Source organism: Ochotona princeps, chromosome 2 (assembly GCF_030435755.1).
Source record: "Ochotona princeps isolate mOchPri1 chromosome 2, mOchPri1.hap1, whole genome shotgun sequence".
Taxonomy (NCBI): Eukaryota; Metazoa; Chordata; class Mammalia; order Lagomorpha; family Ochotonidae; genus Ochotona; species Ochotona princeps.
This window is the reverse complement of record NC_080833.1, coordinates 83164885-83188701: the sequence shown is the minus strand read 5'-3', so window position 1 is coordinate 83188701 and position 23817 is coordinate 83164885. Positions and strand designations below refer to the sequence as shown.

General features: G+C 35.1%; 1 protein-coding gene across 1 annotated transcript in view; it reads left to right on the top strand.

Moving 5' to 3' along the window:
- DPYD (dihydropyrimidine dehydrogenase) overlaps nucleotides 1-23817 on the top strand; it is an 873733-nt gene that overhangs the window by 257278 nt on the left and 592638 nt on the right. The window contains exon 8 of the mRNA XM_004582023.3: nucleotides 6867-6954. Coding sequence (XP_004582080.3) covers nucleotides 6867-6954 — 88 coding nt within the window. The remainder of the gene's footprint in view (nucleotides 1-6866; nucleotides 6955-23817) is intronic.

Sequence of the window (23817 nt, the reverse complement as noted above, 5' to 3'; positions counted from 1 at the left end):
ATTCTGATAAGAGAAGATATTTCACTTTGGGGAATTGAATTCATGGATGAGAAATCTTGTAGGCTTTTTATGGCCTATCAATGTTAGCTGTTAGACCTTGTTTTTTTTTAAATGTATTCATTTCCATTAGAGTGGCAGATCCAAAGAGAGAAGGAGATACAAAGAAAAAGATCCTCCATCTGCTGGTTCCTTCCAAAGTGGCCACAACAGTCTGAACTGAACCTATCCAAAGCCAGGAGCCAGGAGCTTCTTCGGGTCTCCCACGTGGGTGCAGGGTCCCAAGGCTTTGGGCCGTCCTCGACTGCTTTCCCAGGCCACAAGCAGGGAGCTGGATGGGAAGTAAAGCAGCTGGGACATGAACCAGATCCCACACGGTATCCTGGCATAGGGAAGGAGAGAATGATTTAGCCACAGGCTATTGCTCCAGGCGATTGTTCGACTTCATTTTAAGGTCCACATTGGTTACCTATAATTTCTCATCATCTATATTCTCCTTGTAATGTAACACTTGTCCCTTTCTACAGACATTTTATATTTATAAGGTTAAGAATAATTTTTTAACAATGAAACGACCTTTTCCATAGATTTAGAAAGAATTGGTCTATAATTTGTCTTATATTTGTCTTTATTTGGGGATTTTATGCTGTTGCTATTTTACTTATTCCTCTGTTTTTTTATATATATATACAGCAGGTTTGCTTCACCCAGTCTGTGATTAACTATTTAATATTCACATTTACCAGTTAATCAGATTAGAACTGTCCTTCTGATGAACTCCAATGCTGTATTCTTCGTGGTTTAATAGGCATATCTGTTCACCTAAATAGCACACCATGTCCAGAACCAAGTTCATTTCAGCGTCTTTACTCTGGGCTATTTTTGTTCACTAATTTATTTGTTGAATAATTTAGTTAATTTCATATCTAATGCCTGATTCATTTCTGTGAGTTCTTATTTTTTAACTAAAAAATTGTGAAGCTTGAATATAATGTTAATCTTATATGTTCTATTTCATTTCCATACCTTTTTCTTGCATGATATCAATGGATGGGATCTCTGATTTATTGAAAACGTGAAAACATATGGAATCTTTATCTTTGAGATATCATTTTCAATTGTATCAGTTAAATATTATCATTTTCTACTCTTAAGTTAGCAAAATAGTATAAGCTTTTTCATACAATAAAATATATTTATTTTTTCAAATAACCATGTACATTTTCACATTATATGTTGAAATACTTTAATATTTTCGTTTCTGGATCACTTTTTGCACCATATTTTATTTCTTGTACACATGTAGAACTATGTATCTTAAAATTTCATTATGTGTAATTAATGTAAAGTATATTAAAGATGGAAAAAGAGCAAGGAATATTTTAATATTGTTGCTACACTTGCATCTTTTCTTGTTTTTCTTACTTTTAAAAAAAAGTATTTATTTTTATTGGAAAGGCAGATTTATAGAGAAAAGTAGAAACTGAGAGAAAGATGTTCCATTTGCTGGTTTACTCCCCAAATGGGTACAATAGCCAGATCTGAGCCCATCCAAAGCCAGGAGCCAGAAGCTTTTCTGGGCCTCCCAAGTGGGTGCAGGGTTTCAAGACTTGGGTCAGTTCTACTGCTTTCCCAGACCACAAACAGTGAGCTGGCTGAGAATTGGCGCCAACGCAGGAAACTGTACCAATATAGGATGCTGTTTCTTGGAGATGGAACCAGTTGAGCCAACACCCCTGCTCTCACAGTTTTAAATCTACAAAGCTTCTTTAATATTTTGTTTTAGTCCATTTTCTTGTTGCTTTTGTGATTTTTATTGATATATTTATACTGACTTTATAAACTTCTAACCTTTTCGTTATTTTTGAAATCATATTGACAAAAGTATTTCTTGATAATTTTCATTAAATTTGGAAATTCTGTTGTCTTCAGATCCTTTTTAAATAGGTAGCACTTTGATCACTTCTTTGTATTTGATGATTAGTTTTCCTTATTCCCCACCTGAATTTTGTCAGTGTAAATTTTCCTAGATTACTTCTACTTTTGAGACTTTTTTTTTGGTTTATTAGCATATAATTCAGCATTATTCTAATACATCATCAATTACCTGCTCTTTTCTTTTGATTTCTTGACTGTAAAATTAGTGTTTTTCTTTATTAATAAGTTAATTGATATCTTTGAGAAGTAGAGAAAGATATATAGAAGGAGTTCCTACCTGCTTATTCACTCTCCAAATGCCAGTGGCCAAGCTGGAGTGGATCTGGAGTCTGGATTCCAGAGGTCAATTTAGAACTCCTACGTAAGTGCAGGAATCCCACTGAAGAACCAAAAGTCTGCTATAGTCTGTCTTGTCAAGAAACAGGAAGCAAGGAATTGGCTGCAGTCATTGTGATTAGGTCACAGGTGTCCCATGAGGCCTCTTCCTTTAGTTTTCTAATGTTTTCAGTCAGAACAGTGGGTAGTAGTTCCTTTACTTAATGCACTTTAAGACTTCTCCAAGTTTTATGTTTCCTAACCATTCATTGTTGTCTCTATTTTTATTCTCCTTATTATTTAATTAACCCTTCCACATTTACTTGCTTCAGTTATATTCTTACTGAATGTTCATTTTTTTTGCGTGTTGGGTAATGAAAGTATTTAAGGTGATACATTTTTGTCACAATAAATTATTTAAGATCATAATTTTCTGTAATTTTGTGAGCATCTATGCATTTTCCTTGTGTAGTATTATTTTCTGGAATAATTATAGTTATTATTTCCCTGTTATAGTTGTAACAGTTTCATGGAATTGTAAAAATTTGCTTCCATTTTTTATGGTAGATTCTGAATTTTTGCCTATTTGTTTTAAATTTGCTTATTTGAATTGCAGAGCTGCGGAGAGGAATTGAGAGACAGAGAATGAGAACGAGAGCGAGAGTGAGAGTGAGAGCGAGAGTGACAGAGATGTCTTTAGTTTGCCAGTTCACTTCCCAAATGGCTGCAGTGGGCCAGGCCAAACCTAGGAAGCTGGGGTGATATCTCTGCCTTTTACTTGGCTGACAGGGTCTTAAGCATCTTCTGCTGCTTTCCCAAGCACATTAGCCAGGAGCTAGGTTGGAAATGAAGCAGCCAGGCCTAGAACCTGAATTAATACAGTATGCTGGGTTGGCAGGTGGTAGTTTAACTACCATGATGCTGGACACCAAATATTTCTTTTGCATGTTTAGATAAGATATACAATTTGAAGTTAATTAAATATATTCTCATAATATATTTTTAGTTGAAATAATCTTTGATAGTGCAATAAAATTGTTCTTTAGGTTAAATTGACTTAGTTGTATTTTTATAAAAGCCTTAAATGTTGTGGTAAAATTCTAATATAGCTCCTGGCAAGTATTTGCTATCCAGTGTGGACTTTAATAGAATCTCTCATTGTATTTGTGTCTGAGCATATAGTAATCAATTCTATTAAATGCTTCTCTCTTCTTTTGCAATTCAGAATTTAGTTGAAATTTATAAATTTGCAACTTGCATATTTTTGTTTAATCGGTTTTATGATATTTTCAAATTTTCAGCACTGAAATGCTTAAGTCTGCAAAAGGTTATTTAATTTCTTTCATTACATTCTAAAAATATTTGCTTTTTCCCAAAACATTTTAATAAAATTCTTCTTTGAATAAGAGTAATTTGATAGTGATGCATTTGTGTTGCTGCATGAATTGAAACAAAATATCTTAAATGCCTTCTAGTAATATCTCTATATAGTTTTGTTTTAAACAGTGCTAATTTGAAGCAAGAATTCCCATTATCATGGAAAATATTGGACAAATATAAAGTTATGTATGTTTAACCAAATTCTTGTAAAAATGTAAAAGTATGTTCACTGTGATCTGTGGACATCTAATATCATGTACTTAGGGAATAATGTTAGCATTTCACAGATTATTATACATTTTATGTTGGTTGCTGGTATATTGTGATACTTGCTATAGTTTTTTTTTAAATAAATCTCAGTATAATTTTCCAAGGCATCTTATTGTTTCAAAATACTCTTTGTCAAAGATCTTGCTCCTAGTGCTCTTCTTTCTGAATAAGAGTAGGTTTTTATTTCATGCCAATTGCTTGGGAGCTGAGACTTTAGAGAGGAAAGTGAGATGGTGCTCATTACTCCTTGAATTCTGTTCTGGTTCTCGTTTCAATCAAGGAGTTTCTGCATGGTGATCATTATTAGCCTCTGTCTTTCCACGGTGTCAGTCCCCAGTAAAGTCAAAAGCATGCTGCTCTTAGTTAGCTAACACTAAGGTGCAGTATGTTTCTAAGAATTCTGTGTACAAAAGGAAAAGTTGCATGCATGCTCCTGTCCTCTGCCTGCATATCATTTCTTGCTATGGTGGAAAGACTGTTTGTGGATATTTCCTGTATGTTAGTAACTCATACAATATTGTTCAATTTATATGGTAGAAGAACTGAGACATTGTCAGTCACTTTTGATAAATGATAAATATTTCCAAATTAAACTAAACACACAGACACATAAGTACATACACACATCATCTCAATAGAGATGAGAGATCCTTCTTGAATCACTGCTGAAGCAATAAATAACCTACAATTGTTGTCTAAATATGCCTAACTATTGTTGGGCATTCTAGTTCTTGTATTTTTCTCTTATGCAATTTGCTAATATTTCTTTTTAGTTTTAAAATTGACATGTTATAATTATGTAGAAATGTGTGATACAAAGTGGTGTCTTGATACATGTAGACATTATGTACTTAGTGATCACAAGATCATCCTCTTGGGACTATTTTGAAATGTATAATCTAGTATTGTTAGCTGTAATCATCCTACTGTATGATAGAAATTCAGGATTTATTTTTTTCTGTGATGTCAGATGCATTAACTTACAATACGCTTTGTACCTTATGTTGTCTTTCATATGTAACTTTTATTATATGTTGGTACTAAAGTTATACTACATCATAAAATAAACACAAAATTAGCCACTTTTCTAACAAATAATTCATCCTGTCTCAATTAATGAAAACGTGAGAGCCTATTAGATAATTTTATTTCCTAATACTTGTAACAACACTAGTAGGTATCCATTAATGAATATTTTTTCAGTAGAAGTCTATCTAGAATATCTGTTCTTGCCCTCGAGAGTGATGTCATTTTGGCCTTTGACTTACCCTTTAACCTCAGTAAGAGCGCAGTTGTTATACAGGTGCATTCTGAAGTGAGACTGATAATCTGTCTCATCTTTGAGTATCAACTGTAAGAAGAGGCCAATGCTAGCACTCCAAAGTGCTGTTGTGATGATTGAGTGGGTCAGTCTATACTGAGTGTCTTTGCAAGGGATTAAGTATCCTGGATAGGTATGCTGCAGTCATTATTGCTTCTGGGGTATGCTGTTCCTACTCTCTGATTCAGCTTAAGGGTTGTGCCTTTAGAATCCAAAAATTTCCAGACAGAAAATGCAAGATGCATTAGATTTTTTTTTTTTACATTACAGGGGATATACTGATCCATGCCTAATGATTGATTTCTCAACTTCATGCAAATGACTGTTTCCTGATCACAGGTTCATCTTCTACCCTATGAATGCATGTCTTAGCAGACTTTCCACTTAGCTCTTTACTTGTGCAGGTGGATCTGCATAAGCATCAATAGAGCAATTCATTGTGACATGCTGTGGGAACTCTGGACCACATCAGATAAATAAAGTTTCTAGCCTTGACCTCTCCCTGAGGTTGAATTGTATATGAATATTGTTATTGGTACTCGGTGACAGGGAACTGATGTTGATAATTTGTTTTAATTGAAATTGAAAGAGCATACTTTATCTAAAGCATTGCTCTCATGCAGTGAACCCCATGGCGTTTTAATTCTGCTCCAGCAGTTATACCACATCTGTCATATGAAATCAGAGATATTGTTGAGTTTATCATTCGTCATCCAGAAATCATCTAGTCTCATCCGAAATCACCTTGATGAATTGAAAGATTAACGGCCAAGACCACTCCTAGATCTCCCCATCCCACATAAACCCACAATATTGCATGGTGTTTTATTTATCCTCTTGGCCAGGTTTTCGGTTGTCCTTCCTAACTGTTTTGCCTATTAACCTTTTTGCTTCACACACCAGGAGTTCAGTGTGGGGATTACTTTAACTAAAACTAAATATAATTTGTCTGTGAATTGTAAGAGTGATTATCACTGACTGATTCATTGGCCTCATTGTGTCCACTATGAATCAGACTTCAGTTGGGCCTGATTGTTTTTTCTTTGCACATTTGTTTAGTTCCCAATCTTGTTTTTGTGTATCAGTGTCCATGGAGGACATGTTGCAACAGTATTTGAAATGTCTGATTATTTCTCTTTGCCCAGGACTAAGTTGCCTGGGTATTTCACTCTAGTTCCCTTTGGGGGTCAGGGCAGTCCTCACAGTATTCTCATGCTGAGGTGATGCAGGGTCACTTTTCTTAGGCAGTTGGTCACTTACTCATTCTGCAGAGACTGGTGCTGAAAATCTGCTCTTGTCTGCAAGCTGTGTAAAGTATTGTGACTTTTAATCGAGGTGACTCTTCTCTGTCCCCAGACTTGTTCATGTTCTTGGGACAGTGCTCCCAATCAAAGCCCTATCTATTCCTTGTAAAAGCCCCATTGAAATCCCACTTTCTCCTGTGTTCTCATCCTTATGCTCTTTGTTGACATCAATTTCTCCATGTTCTGAATTTCCATATACATACACAGTTTTAAGTTTATTTAAGATCTTACGTGGAGTTTAGGACTTACTCTTTATTCTTTATTCTGTTTAATGCTAAATATTAAGATTTCAGTTAACTAAATGCCAAAATAATTGTTATTCACAATGCTGTTTCTTACAGATAGTTTGTGGCAAAAGCCTTCGTGTGAATGAAATGACTCTTTGCACTCTGAAGGAAGCTGGTTACAAAGCTGCTTTCATTGGAATAGGTGAGTAACCGACCTTTAACATTTTTTTTTTTTTGATGCCTACAAAATCCTAGACAGTTTTGTAAGAATTACTGTCTTCAGATATTTCAATGTGTAAGCTATTGATAACCAGGAATAACAGACAAAAATAGTTAACCAAGTAAATGCTTTTTGACTTTGTAAGAAGTTGTGCTGCTTCATCTTCAGTGTGGTTCATTTTGATAAAATAATTGTTTTTCTCTTCATTCCTTCCACATCACAATCATTGTGAACTTCTGTTAGAATCAAGAAGTTTTTAAGTCATACTGTGGAAACTCAGACTGTGAATTGGTAATAAGGGACAGACCTGGCTCTTTCTCCTTGCAATTCATGTTTCAAAATTTTTAAGAGTTTTTCTTATTTTGTTGACTAAATTTTTCTTTTGATAATGTCATGCATTGTCTTATTAGATATTGATGCCTAGTAAATCTCTTCTAACCCCTGCATTTAGATGAAAATGAAATGCATTTGAATGGTCTTCCAGCTTCTAAGTATATTAAGTGAGCTTCCTTTTAGAAACTGGAGAATACCATTGTCATTAGAGTTTCTATTTTAAATTACATCAAGATGAGGGGGGAGAAATGTGTGATATTTTCCTTAGTTTTCATGTGTAAAGGTACTATATGTGGCTTTTCTCAGTGTTGGAATTAATGCAATAAAATGGGACAACTATTTCTATTAATAACTTTAGTGTTGGATCAATACATTTTTGTTGCACTCAAATACATATGAACAAAAAACATGGTCAATTATAATTTAAATTTTTGTCAGATCAGCCACTTGGCGAGCGAACCAGTTGATGGAAGATCTTTTTCTCTGTCTCTCCTCTCTGTGAATCTGCCTTTCCAATAAAATTAAATAAATTTTAAAAATTGTCAGCCGTTCAGTCTGAAATAATGGTAACGTTATCAAATAACTAGAATTTATTCTTCAATGTTTTGTTTTTCTGTGGCAAACAATACCTAAAAGAAATGCTTTCTTTTAGTGCAATAGTATATTCTTACATACTTCATTTATATATAAACCCTATATTGCTAAATTTTAGGTGACAGGTAAGCTGTACATTTAAGTACCCCAAATTAACTCTATAAGAAATTATTAGACACTTAAATTATTTATACTTTTGTGTGTGATTCCATATGAGACACTTTTCCATCTGGAAAAAATTAATGCAACTCTTTTCTGTTATTTTGACCCATTAAAACCCTTTAAGGCCTCAGGCCAGAGGTGTCTAGTGGGGACTGGGTCCTTGGCTCTGTATACATGGTGAGTGCTGGGTTTGTGAGCCCCAGGGGCAGGGCTTTCCAGCAGGGTCCAGGTCTCCTAGCTTGAGTCCTTGGGCTTGCATGTGCAATTGGTGCCAAGCCCATGAGCCCTGGGGATTGGGCAGTCTCTTGGGACCAGGTCACCTGATCCAGGCCCTTGGATCCAACTGCGAGAACTGGTTTTTCTCAGTGGAAAAGACGGAGCAGTAGATGTTAGGTCCTGATGCACTTGGAAGATATGGCAACCTAAAGGGGCCTGCAGAGGACATCTTGTACTATAGCAGAGGAAGGAAAGCAGAACAAAGTGGACCACTACCCCAGCCAAATGATGACAGCAAAAATATGGTCGAATAGAGACTGTAAAGTTGACTATGTCAACTAATGGACATTGGAAGGATTTCCTCATCCATTCATTGGCGAGATTGAGAGCATTTCGGAACTAATGAAACCAACTAGGCAGAACCCTTAGGATGTACCCTGGGTTGGTATCGGATGGCTGTTCCCCATCCCTGGGTGCTGGGGAATTTGGGAGCATAGGTATGGCTCCTCCTTTTATCCCTTCCCTTCCCTCAGAAACAGGAAGAAGAAAAAAGAAAATTTGTAAACAGTGATCATACTCACTTTTTCTAACCCTGGATCCTTCCCACCCTGATCAACTATATGAACAACATCAAAAAAAAAAAAAAAACAATAATAAAAACCCTCTTTATGTTAAGTTACTGGAAGATGCTACATCAATTCACAGTATGTTAATCTCCATTTGACTCTGCAGTGAGATGTAAATCTAACATTCAAAATGCGAATCTCTATCATATTTATGTTGGTGTGCATTTTTTTTAGATCTAAATTTTATATTTGTGTAAATCATACACATACTTCACAGTGGTGATTTAGGAGCATATTAATACTCCCAGCCTACATTCCCTCCTAGCTGAGTTCTCCATTGGTCCTTCTTCCTTCCTTATTTTTTTCAATGACATATTCTCAGTTCATTTTACAATGACAGGATTAATGCTGCATTAGGTAAAAAACTAAACAAAAAGTGAGTAGAAAAAAACAAAAAGCAAACAGAAAAGAACCCTCCCATTCCTCAAGTGTTTAGAGAAAGGCTATTAAAATAATCAATTTCAAGATGTTATCTCATTTATATAGATTACATTTTTCTACTCTGGATATTAGTTATCACTGATCAGATAAATCATATGATGCTTGCCTTTTTTTGGCATGGCTTATTTCACTAAGTGTAATAAGATAAGTATAATAAGATTTGATTGCAAAACACAGGATTTCATTTTTTTCTTGTGGCTTAGTAGCATTTCATAAGTATCTGTATGTGTGTATTTATATATTATGTGTATATGGTATATAATATATTTGTATGTGTGTATTTATATGTTATTAACATACAATGTATTTATATGTTATACATTTATATAAAATAAAATTATACATCGCAATATATGTATTATTTTCTTTATCCAGTCATCATTCATTGACATCTGGGTTGATCCCATATCTTAGCTGTTGTGACTTGAGCTACAGTAGATATGAGTATGCAAATAACCTTCTCATCTGCTCATTTTCTTTCATTTTGGTAAATTCCCTGAGGAAAGATGGTGAGATCATATATTAAATCAATTTTCACTTCTCCGACGTTCTGCCAGTTTACATTCCCACCAACAGTGGATAGGGGATCTTTTCCCCACATTCTCACCATTACCTATTATTTTTTGAGTACAGATGGTAGCTGTTCAAACTGAGTGGTGTGAAACTGTGGTTTTTACTTGCTTTTCCCTGATGGCTAGTGGATCTGAGCATTTCTTCATGTGTCTGTTGGCCATTTGTGTTATCATTCTTTGCAAATTGCTTGTTCATGTTTTTCACCCATTTGTTGATTGGATTTTTGGCTATTGATGGTGGTGATATTCCTGAATTCTTTAGAGATCCTGAATGTTAATTCTCTATCTGTTGCATAGTCTGCAAATATTTTCTCCATTCTACTGGCTGCTTTTTCACTTTGTTGATGGTTTCCTTTTTAGCATAGAAGTTTCCTGACTTCATGTAAGCCCATTTTGAAGAAATGCTTTAATTCTGTGTGCTTGGGGGTCTTTTTCCATTAGATCTTGCCTATGAGTCTTGCGGAGGATCTCTGATGTCATCACCTAGTAGTTTGAAGGTATCAAGCCATTGATTTAGATCCCTGACCAGTTAGTTAATTATTGCATAAGTTTTAAGGCAGTTGTCTTGTTTCATACTTATGCATACCTAGATTAAGTTTTCCCAGCACTATTTGTTTAAGACTCTGCTCTTTCTCCCTTGATTAATTTCTTCTTACTTTTCAAAAATTCGTTGACTGGATTTGTGTATTAACTTATGGGATTAATATTCCATTCCATTGATCTTCGTGTCTTTTGTTGTGCCAGTTTGCATGCATTTTCTTCACAACTGCCCTGTAGTGTATCTGGTATTGTAATGTCTCTGGGATTGCTTTGTTGTTTACATTTCTTTAGCTATTTTGAATCTCTTGCACTTCCAAATAAACTTTAGCATCTCTAGGGGAATGTAATAGGTATTTTGATTTGTATTGCATTGTATGTAAATTGCATATAATAGTGTGTGCATTTTATTGATATTAATTTTTCCAAGGCACACACATGGAATTCTTGCATTTCTTTCTTTTTTATTTTCTTAATATTTTGTAATTTGCATTGTAGGCAACCTTCACATTTTGATTGAATTTCTTCTAGTTTGTTGGCACATGCCTTTAGTGATTCCTGTATATCTTGAATATTTGTGGTGTCCATTTTTTTTTCATCTCTGATTTTATTTGTTAGGGTCTTCTCCCTCTGTTTTTTGCTTTTGTTGTTGTTAGTTGAGCCAATGGTATGTCAATTTTGTTTATTTGTTTGTTTGTTTTTAGAAACCAGCTCTTCAGTTGGCTGATTTATGTATAATTTGTTTTAATGTTATTTATTTCTCATGAAATGTTAATTCTCTCTTTCTGTTAACTTTGAGGTTTTCCCTAGATCTTTCAAATGCATTGAAATACATTTGTTTGTATATTTCCTAAATGTTTTAAGTTATTCATTTTTAGCTTCATTCCATGGTGGTCAGAGAGAGTAATGATATCAAAATTTTTGAGAGTTTTATAGCCATTCTCTGATGAAAGAAAGTATGTTCTGCAAATGTGGGATGGACTGCTACGTAGAAATCAATTAGGCCCAATTGATCCATACTATAGATTAGCTCTGTTGTTTTTTCCTTGATTTTCTGTCAAGTTCGTCATCCTGCTAGTGCAAGTGAGATGTTGAAGTTCCCCCTTATTGTATTGCAGTCTGTGTCGCCATTTAATCCATTGACAATTATTTTAAATAGCACATGCCCTGATGTTGGGTTATAAACATTTACTACGGTCACACTTTCTGTTGAATTGATCCCTTAATCATTATGTAATGTCATTCTTTTTCTCTTTTAACAGCTTTTGTGTTAAAGTATATTTTGGCTAAACCTGCTCATTTTCCCTTTCCATTTGGGTAGAGTATCTTTTATATCCTTTCACTTTCAGTCTGTGTACATCTTGTAAGCAGCAAATAGATTTTTTTTAATTCAATTTGATTGGAGAGTTTAGGCCATTTGCATTCATGATTCTTAACTATTCCCATTGTTTGTTTTGAATTTTCTTTGTTGTGCCTCAAAGCCTTTGGTGGATAGAAATATGTATGCACCTCATAGTTGGAGGGACGTGTGCAACACCCTGCCAGGCCACTAGTTTTATCTCAATCAAGTCATGGGGAATTCAGATTTATCCTTTAAGTAGAATCACCTAATCTCATACATCCATGCCAGTCAGTTTTGCATTATACTCACTGTAGTTTGTGTCACCTTTCTGATGTTAATATGATGGTCTTTCCATTTGGTCCACATCCCCTTCAAAATGACATTTTCTCCCCACTATTCCAGACACTTTTTTGGGAGATTCAGGGAAGACATGTGCTCCTCTCCTCCAGTGATATGCTCTGTGTCTAATATAAACCTGGAGTCCCTGTGGTCCACCAGATCCCATGCCAGTCAGTGTTGCCAGTGCCTCTGGTTGTGATGGTCTGTTCCCACCTTTGTCTTTGGATCTGATGCTTTTCTGGTCCCAGTGTGATATCTCTGCTTGCTACTTGATTACACTGCACACACTTTTCTATGGTGTCTCTGTATTTTCTGCAGGATTCTCAATGCAGTCTTCTCTTCAGTTCCCCTTGGGAATGGACTTCATCTGCTTTTCTTTTACTAGTTAACTCAAGTCAAGATTAACATAATTTTTCCCTGTTCAGCTATTTTGGCAACCTCCCTGATGTGCATTTTCTTTTTTTTTCCATTTTTTATTATATTTTTGACAATCTTTACATAGTTAATTAAGGTGAAAAGGTTCAAGCACTATAGGGAAATGGATAAGACTATTAGTTCCATATTGTTTCCTTCATACGTCTGAGGTAAAGGGGAATTTTAAGGCAGAAGTCCCACCCAGTCTCCCACCCACCCCAGGTCCCTGATGTGGGGCATGCTCCGAGGGTCTTGCTCAAGTGGTTTTGATAGTTCAACAGTTAAGAATTGCTGTCAGTCTCACCACTCCAAGCACGATGAGGTGGCTGAAAAATCCACTGATTGACATAGTCCATCATAGAGTCTCCATTTGCACAGTTTTTCACCGCCAACATATAGCTGAGGTGGTTGATTGACTTGTTCTGTCCTCTGTCTCTTCATGGTTAGGGTTCTGAGTCTGGCAGTTTGACTGGGGGGGTCCTCAAAGAAACTTTGTCTGAGGTGTTCCCAGACCAGATTCTTGTATGCACCAGCAAGCACAGGACCCGGCACAGTCCATCGCCTCCATCAGGTGGTGGTTGCAATTGCTGGGTTGGTTCTGTTTCCATCCCTGTCTTCCACTGGAACCAATGGATGTTGTAGTCCAGCCTGGTTCTGCCCAGCACATACTCGGCCCTCACACAAACCAGTGGGAGCTGCAAAAACCCCCACCAGGCCCGCCCCCTACCCTGGTTTGCCAGTATGTGTAGCAGACTAGTCCAGTCTGTCCCACATTCCCTTCTGCTCTCATACATGTCAATGAGTATTAAAGCCTAGTTCCATCTAACCAGCTCAACTATCCAGCCCTCATGGATGTTGTTGAGTGTCTGTCTGTCTAGCCACCCCAACCCCTGTCCTAGTTTTCATGCTTTTCCATGGGAGTGGTAACCCAAGAGGGAGGAGCCCACTTAGCTGAAAAAATGGATCGTTTGATGTTTGGTGTAGTATAATGAGGAATATAGTTCTATTTCAAAATTCTTAATGCAATATGTAGAAAAATTTTTGTTGTCAAAAGATTCATTGTATGTAAAACCAGTATCTCATTCTCTAGAAAATATGTTTGACAGTCTTGATTATTGATTTGGGAATTTATGACCTTTCTATTGCCATATGTTCTAAGGTAGCCTTACATCCTTGCAAGCTTTTGTTCATTAACCTTTCTTCTGTAATATAATTAGACTTCACTCGTTACTTATTTTATAAAGCATGTATTTTTGCTGCACCTGGAAGAGTAAATTATACACTAACAATTTTATTCAGGATATAAATTTTACTATTGTCACAAAAAATAGAGTTTGAAACAGTAAATGTATCTAGTTGTCTCATATAGTGATAAGAACTATAGGAAATCTCTTTGGTACCTGATTTTAATCGTTGATCTCTTTGATCTGTGGTATTCTCCACTATAACTGTATTTCTACTAACAGGGAGCAAGGAAGAGGCAAGGGTTCTCCTGGTATCTTATTCAGAAGCAGAAGTTGCACATGTGATATCTTATTTCTTCCCATTGACTATGTCCTGGTTAAATAAACATCCTTAAGCAGAAAGAATGCTTGGGATAGTAACATTCAGTTATGTGGACATAGTGCCAAGTCACTTCTAGATTACAGAGAAAGAAAAAGTTGCAATTGCTGATAAAGAAACAACTGTTGAGTTCCAGAGGAATTTAGATGTATTTAGAAAAGACAAAGGTTTCTGCCTCACGAGTGTGTCATTTGTGGTATTTGATTTACAGCAAAAAAAAAAAACAAAACCTGCTTTGGACTTACAGCTTACATGTTGGTCACTTAGTATAATAAAATTGGGAATATTTTTATTTTCTGTAGTTGGATATAATAGTTATAGATATTTTAATTAAATTATTATCTTACTCTGTGTTTTTCTAACAAAATTTTATTTCATATGTCTTAGGATAACTCAGTAAACTGATTGTGTTCATCTAAGAGTCCACTCATATTTCTGATTTTTAATATAGTGATTTTGCTGAGAAAACATATGTCACTTTTAGGTCTTTCTGTAACTGGTTCTAACAGAGTTTGTGAGGGAATTATCTTATTATGTGTACATCACTGGGCCTTAATGAGTTACATCTCTTTACCCATGAAAGGTTTACTTCTTTTCTGTAGTGAGATAAAACCTAACATCGTATTCAAAGTTGGAGTTTATCTCTGTGATAATGGGAATTATTTTAATGACTCTAAAAACATTGGCTTTTTTCCTGGATATATACACCTGCACAGTGTATTGCTAACAGTGTTCAGAAGGAGAATTAGGACATCTAACATCCAGGCTTTATCAGAATATTAGATGATTTTCTGCTTGGTTTTCCAATTAATGTGATTTGACCACTGCTTTTCTTTCAGTTTTACAAACATAATAAAAAAATTGAAAATACCAATATGTATTCAAGTGATTGAAGTAAGATATTTAAAAAAATTTTTATCCAATTGTATTTTTGATGTGTATGCGTATTTGCCCATTCTGTATTATGCATGATATATACTTTTTAAAAAAGATGTATTTATTATTTCAAGGAAGGATTTATAGAAAGAAAGAGACACAGAAAGGGAAATATCTTCTTCCTGCTGATTCACTCCTCAAGTGACCGAATGGCTGGTTCACTCCCCACTTCAGTGGACAAAGTTGAGGCAGTGAAGCCAAAGGCCATGAGCCTCTTTTGGATTTCCCACTTGATTACAGGTTTCCTCGGGCTTGGCCCATACTCTGCTGCTTTCCCAAGCTATAAGCAGTGGATCAGACAGGTCTCGAACCAGGTGTGCCTGCACTTGAAGATGGAGGCTTACCCTGTCAAGCCATGGAGTTGGCCTCAATACAATATTCATTTAAAATATAGTTTAGAGTCTGGAGCAATGGCTCAGGGGCTAAACCTTGGCCTTGCATGTGCTGGGATCCCATTCAGGCAATGATTTTTGTATTGGTGCTCCACCCAAAAGCTCCCTCCCTGTGGCCTGGCAAAGTAATAGAGGATGGCCCAGAGCCATCTCCCGTGTGGGAGACCCAGAAGAAGCTCCTAGCTCCTAGTTTCAGATCAGCTCAATACTGGCTGTTGTGGCCACTTGGAGAGTGAACCAGAGAATGCAAGATCTAATTCTCTATATCTCCCTCTCTCTTGATATCTACCTTTCTTATAAAAATAAAATAAATAAATAAATATATACTTTAAAGGTGGACTCTATCATTGTCTGTAACTACAATGTCATGATACACTGAAATAACAGAATGGTGGACTTGAGACTGTTGGTGGAGGACTATACCATTGTAATGATATGGGGAATAATATTGGCTTGGGGATGGAATGGGAAATCTTTATGCCTATATAAGCATATAATGAAAAATTAAAAAAGAATGCGAATATGCATGCCACATAAATCTGATATAAAATAGATATTTACACAAGACTATTACATTCTACTACATAAGAGAAAATTTGCATTCATGTAAAAAAGTCATTGTCCATGGATTTATATTTTATCGACCCCAAAGTACCAATGAGCTATTTCCCATAGTGTGTCCATCATATGTCAGTTGTTAAGTCTATTTGACATAACCACTGTTTTAGGTAATTTCAAATGATTTAAAAATATGAAGAAATGAGAATTTATTTTTAGACTTTTAGATTGAATCACAGATATCATGGAAGATCCTGAAAGAATGAGTGTATTGCACAATTGGACAGATAAATTGTAATAAGAGTGTGCTGAGTGTAGTTGTAGTTGTTTTAAATTCTTTGGATGATTTTATGCAAGGGATGCATTTGCAGATCAGTATTTTAGATGACTAAACAGCTAGAACCTTAAGCTTTGCTTCAAAGGAACTAATTTTCTTTTTCTGGTTATTTTTGGTTGGTAATATTTTATTGCTGTTCTCACAATACATGGTAGAGCTAAAAAGGTTAGTAAAATATTGGAAAAGAGCATTCACAAAGACACACAAAAGTAACTGATAAGATTTTGTGTATTCTTCTTACATGATTTTGTTTGTTTTGATTCTTTTTGCTTAATTTTAACAGCATGAAGTGCTAAAGGGCTGCAAGTGGATCCAGTGTGGAATCCTCAGTGACAGCCCTAGTAGGCACTGTGCTTCCATGACTGCTAGGGGATTTTGTGGAGATGAGTAGTCATCTTTTCTGTATCAGTGTAATTCTCATAGGAATAATCCTTCCTAACTTTATCTTTGATTCTGGATACATGCGGCTTTATGATGGTTGTGATAGTAGGCATAGGTAATATTATTTCATGCTCAATAATGTACTCTACCCTATTAACTCTTAAAATGATCCTTTAGGTAGGCATCATTGACACACTCCGTAAGTATGAAAATTAAGACAACGCTACTAAATGATTACCAAAACCAGGGAAATGAGCCTCTTCTGGATCTATTACAGAGACAGTAACAGAAAACCAACGTGAGAACTGATGAGTCCTGCCTATATCATAGCATCCCGTTGAACATTCTTGAATAGTTAGCTTATACTCTGTTAAAGAAATTAGCCTTCTACTCACTGTTAGTTTTAACATTATTGCCACCAATTGACTTTTTCTCGAGTACCGGAGAAGTATGTTCTCTAAATGTGAAGTTTCCCAAATATTATATCAGCAAAAGAAGAGATAGTCACAATGCCGAAAACTCGTTGAGAGATTATGGTATTAAATTTACAACAGTGTGGCCGTTACTTAAATCACTAGTGCCTTCTTGGAGCTAGAATTTTCCTCCATAAAATAATGTTCTTAATTAGCTAAAGAAGGGCTTCTAAATTGTACATAATCATATATATGTTTTATTTATTTAGAAGAAAACGCAATAAATTTGTAATCTACCCTCGTGACTTTGATCTCCATATAAAAAACTGACATTTTGATCAATATTCAGTTGCAAAAATATTATTTTTAAAAATGACTTAATGGTAAGCAAAAAAAAATCATGAGTATTTTGCTCATCCACTTTTTAGAAATTTAGAGTATTGTTTAATTTAGTGTCATTTGTAAGTCCTCATGTATGATTGTGAGGCTGCTAAGAATTCAGAAATGAGAGAAATAAACTTCCAGCTGAGAGTTAATTAAATCATCACTTAATGAGTTCGTGTAAAATGCTAGAAAGAGTAAAATTGATGTAGGGCAATTATCCTTTGATTATATTAACATAAGTATAGAAAATGTATGCTATTCTATAGAAACATATAATAGGGAATGACCATCTTCAGAAGTATGGAAGAGGACAAAAAAACCAAAACAGAAACAGAAAGAAAAGAAAACAAAACAAAATATAATAACAAAGTAAAAAAGAAAACTTAAGACAAAATAAAAAGAAATTAAAAACATGAAAACACAATAAAAAAAAACATGAAGAAAATAATTGGAGGCAATGTTGGCCAGGGTTTCTTTGAAGGTAGCTGAGTGAAGTACTGGAGTTCTTGGAGCCGGTGTTGTAGGTACACGAATTAGTCCACTTCATAAATCTCTGTAGATATGCTTGTTCTGATTCCTAACCAGAAGAGCTGGCATTGATTCCTAAATACTTTGACTACAGGGACAGTTGCAGTTATGCCAATCAGAGTAATACTGGCCCCTATGATGAATATTTTTGTTGTCTATCCATTCTGATTCTCCTAGAGAATGCTTCAAATATCTCTAGTAGCCACTCATTACATTCCCATTGTCTGTTTGTCTTACCAGCATGTTCACAACACAAAGTAACTGAATCTACCCCTTTAACTATCTAGCAATCTTCAAATAAGATACATTCCCATAATCAAACCTTTGCTTATATTCTTTAGTTTATTGAAAAAAATTGTTAAATCTGTCCCTATATGCTGAAATGAACACTTGAATATGCGTCTCGGATTCCACTTCTTTCATGAGATTGTACTAATTTAGATGCATTTATCATCTGTTCTGACAAAACGACGTGTTTTATACATGCTGTACAGGAGTGAATATAATATTCCTTGTATTATTTTAGGTTTGTGCATGTATCCCTTCCCCCGTTCCTCACACAGAATCATCTTATTAGAAATCAATGGTTGCTAAGATTTGTACTTATCTTTCTTTTCCACAATTTCCACACATTTCTTGACACATAAGACAACCTGAAAATCTTCAGAGCAAATTAATTAGAAGAAAAATGTGAAAAGAGAAACAGTGGATTAACAACAATATAATACTTTTTTTATTTTTTAATTTAAAAAATTTTTTTTTCTTTTCATTTATTCATTAATTACATTGTATTACAAGACACAATTTCATAGGTACTGGGATTCTCCCCCCTTCACCCCAAACCCCTCCCCCATGGTGAGTTCTTTCACCTTGATGCATAACCACAGCTCAAGTTCCGTTGAGATTCCCTAATTAAAAGCTCACACCATACAGAGTCCAGCATCCCACTTCTCACTTTTGTGAGAAGTTTTGAAACCATAGTTGTGCTGGTTTAGCTTTTTTATATTCACAATTCTTCCCAAGCATCATCTTTTATCTTTTGTTAGTGATATGCAAAGCTAAGTTCATGTTTACTGATTATGGTTAATCATTTTTTGCCTTATTAGTACATTAACCTTTAAGTGCTGCTAAGTATTAAGTTATCTTCTTTGATTATTGAGTAGTTTTTAAAGGTATTCTTATTTGCTTGATAGCGTTTAATGTAATTTTATAATGAAAAAAATTATTTTAAGAGTTGTATGGCTTTCTATAATAAGCGCTTAACATCTCATGGGTGATCAATAAATATCTGTTCAATTGTTTAATGAATTAATATAGACCCATTTCATTCAATATTAGTGAAAAGGGAGTAATTGATTCAACAGTCATTTTAAAATATTCCAGGCCCCATTTTTATTTAACAACAACTTTTATAAGAAAATATAAACTAGATATCAAATACACTGCATTTACTTTCTTTGAATTTTTTGAATGGAGGCAAAGAGAAGTTCCTGTTCTGTTTCAGCATATGCATTTTATAGAATAAAAATTCTCTCCATTTATGCTAGTTTTCTAAATTAAAGAGAATAAAATTCTTTTGATCTTTTCATTCTTCAAGCAGCAGTTTTATTTTAGTAGTTTCCTATGATTTAATTGACTTTAAAAGCAGTTGATTAGAGAGTTGGGAAATTATTGAACTAAGCAATATGTTTTCTGTCAACTGCTGCTTATTACTGTCAGTTAAAATTTTTGTGAAAGTCTATGATCATTTGAACTTGGAAGAGGATATTGCTGAGCAGATAGTGCTCAGGGAAGGTGAAATAACAAAATACCACCTACTGTGAAACGTTAGCGTTTTGTTTGTCACAGTCCTGGGAGCTGAAGTCTGTGCTCAAGGTGCCAGCACAGCTGGGGTAAACCTTCTCCCTTTGTAGAAGGCCACCTTCTCCACATTTCATACAGGACAGCTGTCTAGCAGGTTCCCAGGTGTGGAGAGTGAGGAACTCTTGTTTCTGTTCCTCTTCTTATTACGGCAACAATTCAACCATGGAGACTCCATCCTCATAACTTTAACAAAATGAAATTATCTCCACAAAACCTCCAAAAAAACCTCAGGTTTATATACTGTCATGTTGGGGTGATGAATTTTAAAGGTATGAATATTCCTTAATGATTTTCTTTTCATGTTAAAATCACACTGTAGTTTTGGATTGCCCTGAGGTAATACGATGATATTGAAGAGTAAGTTTTAAGATAGTTAACAGGATTAGGAATCACTTGAAATAGCAAGTATTTTCATAGATGAGATAAGTAATACCATAGCATAGAGTTCTACTCTAATTGCATAGAGTTGTGTACGGAATGTGAGGATTAAATTAAAGACACATGTCCATAGATATAACATATAATGATTTTCAGTTATACCTTGTATATATCCTAGTAGATTATTATTTTCACACAGTCACACAATAATGCTTATTTAAAAGTTTATGAATCACTACTATGTGAAATTTGTTTAAACAAGGAAAACGGGGCTAATAAAGATGTAAACATGATATGGAAGTGAAGTAGAAGAGATCGATGTAAGTTGGAATAAACTAAGTGTATCTATACATATTCTTTATATTTTGTTTTAGGAAGTCTTTCCTAACTATGAAAATGAGAAACTTTACAGGCTAACTTGTCTTTTTTTTTTTTTTTACTTATATCCTGTTTATTCACATTCTGCTAACTATATTTGTTTAGCAGGATTAGATAAAAATGGACAAACATTCTTTGAGTTGGAATGTTTAAAAGATGCTGTCATGAAGCAGCGCCACCTCTAGACTTCACAGAGCCATTTGTTTTTGAAAACAAATCTTTTGTAGGAACAGTGTAATTTAAATTGTATCAATTGTCTCCAGAATTTTGTCTAGGAATTGTTTAAGGCAAGTCCAGCACACTTACACTCCTAAGCCCTAAACAGAACCTATGTTGATGTTATTACTTTTGTTAATTTATACTACCTAGATAGATTATGTTGTGTTAGGAATTAATATATAGAAAACCAAAGCCAATTAACTTATGGTACAAACTCCGTATAATCCTTTGTAGTCAACTTTATTGCGGGCAGGTGTACAGTGAGCTAACACCGCCACATTTGGGAAAGTTGCATCCTATATTTGAATATTGGTTCCAGGCTAGGTTTTCTTCTTCCTATCCAACTTTCTGCTATTGCGTCGTGGGAGGCAACAGATAACACCTTGAGTGCTTAGACTCCAGTCACCTATGTGGGAGACTCAGCTGGAGTACCAGGTTGTTGGCCTCAGCCTGTCCTAGCCCCAAGGCTGTTTGGATTATGATAGATAGATAGATAGATAGATAGATAGATAGATAGATAGATAGATAGATAGAGTTTTATTAAAGTTGTAGTTGTTTTATGGAAAGTCAGATAAACTGAGAGGAGAGACAGAAAGGAAGATCTTCCATCCACTGATTCATTCCCCAAGTGGCTGTGGTGCCTGGAGCTGAGCCAATCTGAAGCCAGGAACCTGGAGCCTCTTTCTGGGTCTCCCAAGCAGGTACAGGGTCCCAAGGCTTTGGACTATACTCAACTGCTTTCCTAGGCCACAAGCAGGGAGCTGGATGGGAAGTGAGGCAGCCTGAGCATGAACCAGCACCCATATGGGATCCTGACACGTGCAAGGCGAGGACTTTAGCCACTAGTTTACCATGCCGGGCACAATAGATAGATTTTTAAGCTCATGAAACAAAATTTGGATTTGTTTATTACCTCAAATGTATAAGGGATCTTTTGATCATTTTCTGATTAACTGTGCTTGTGTGCAGATGGAAGGATACCACACATCATAAGGTTCTGTTCATACCCATCCCTGACACACACCAACTCGCATGACATAAAGTTCACAGATTTTCATTTTGCTTACATTACTTGGATCAGTTTTGCATCTAAGTCAATTAATAAGTTAAATTTGGAGGACAGGATATTGACATTTGTGTTAATCATGCAAAAACATGTTGATATACCCAAGTTCTGGGAAAAGAAATGCTATTTAATTGATTAATGTCTTTCTTGTGCATTTCATATTTCTATTCCTTCTAAAATACATGTAATAGCTTTGTTTGTTAAACCTGCTATGCATACATGTATTTTTTTTACTGATAAACTTACAGAACTGAAAGTCTGTACCTATTAAAATACAATTCTTTCTATTTGCAGACTTCCAGTGACCTCATAGAAATGACACCATGCAGTGTTTGTCCTTTGTGACTGGTCAACTTCACTTAGCATACTGTTCTCAAAGTTCATCTACATGTTAGCTTGTGCCAGAATGATTTTATTTTTAAGGCCGTACAATATTCCATTCTACATTCATATTGTATTCAGTTAATCTCTGTATCCTTCAGTGAACATTGGGATTGCTTCCACTTTTAAATATCACAAATAGTGCTGCCGTGAGCATGCGAACAGTTCCTGCTTCCATTTATTTTGTGAGTATGTGCAGAATTAGAATTGCCGCATCTTTTGTTAGGTTAATGTTTGCTTTTTTGCGGAACAATCGTATTATTTTCCGTAGTAGCTGTACCATTTTACACTTTTACTAACATGGTACTTTCATTTCTAAAATTGGTTAGTTTTGGCTGCCTTTTTAAAAATATTAGCTACCCAGTGGGTGTATGGCATTATGTTATGATGCAATGATTATTGTAGGTTTCACATCCTGCCTGTTACCAACAGAAACTTGCAGTGGTAGTATAAAGATCTAAAGTAAATTGAATGTAGAATTGTTCAGTAGGTTATATGAGCAGTAAGAGCCCTTTCCCAAAAATAAAATGCGGTTTATCTATAGTGATATTTATAAGGGTCTCAGTTGGGTTTTATAGCAGCAAGATATAGAGAGAAGTCTAAATAAAATAGGAATATTATTTTCAAAGGGACAAATTAGAGGAAAATAATAAGGAATAGAATTTAATTATTTCTATTTAATTTTCTCACCAATGAAAAAGTTTAAATGACTTATCCACAAGCTTTTTTAAAATAGATGAACAAATGGAAAATATTTCCGTCTTACAAGGCTATATGGTCCTTTTGCAACTACTGTACTGTACATTTGTAGTGTGAGGACAAAGTCAGAGTGTAGTAATAAGCTTTGCAAAGAATTACTTAAGAAAATTAATTGCAGGGAGTGGAGAACTGCTATGGCATAGCTGGTTAAGCTGACACCCGCAGTGCAGCATCTCATATGGACATTGTTTGGAATCCTGGGTGCTCCACTTCTGAGTCAGCTCACTGCTAATGTGCCTGGAAGAAAAGTGCAAGATGGCCACAGTCTAGGGCCCTTGCACCCTCATGAGATACCCAGAGAAAGATCTAGTATAACAGTCTCTCCTCTCTCTGTGGAACTCTTTCATGTAAAATAAATACAAATATTGTTTACATGAGTACATTTGTTGCTTATATTTTTTCTTGTATCTTTCACAAAAGCAAAAATGTGCTTAAAGATGCATACATGTAAACAATGCATTTAAGAAAGCCAGTATAGATCCTGTCTTTCAAGCACAAGATGTTTCCATTGTTATCTTCTACTGCCACTTTAAAATAGCTAACTGTAGGTGGGTCTCCACATTTTTATTTTTCACAAAACACCTTGGTTGTCATTATTACAATGTTAGCAAATAACTTTTTTGAAAGATATATATAAAAATGTCTTTTTCCTCATGCTAGTATAATTAATAAAAACATTATTAACGTGTAAAACAACTAGTTTTGTTTCTCAGTTATGATATTTTATCCTATT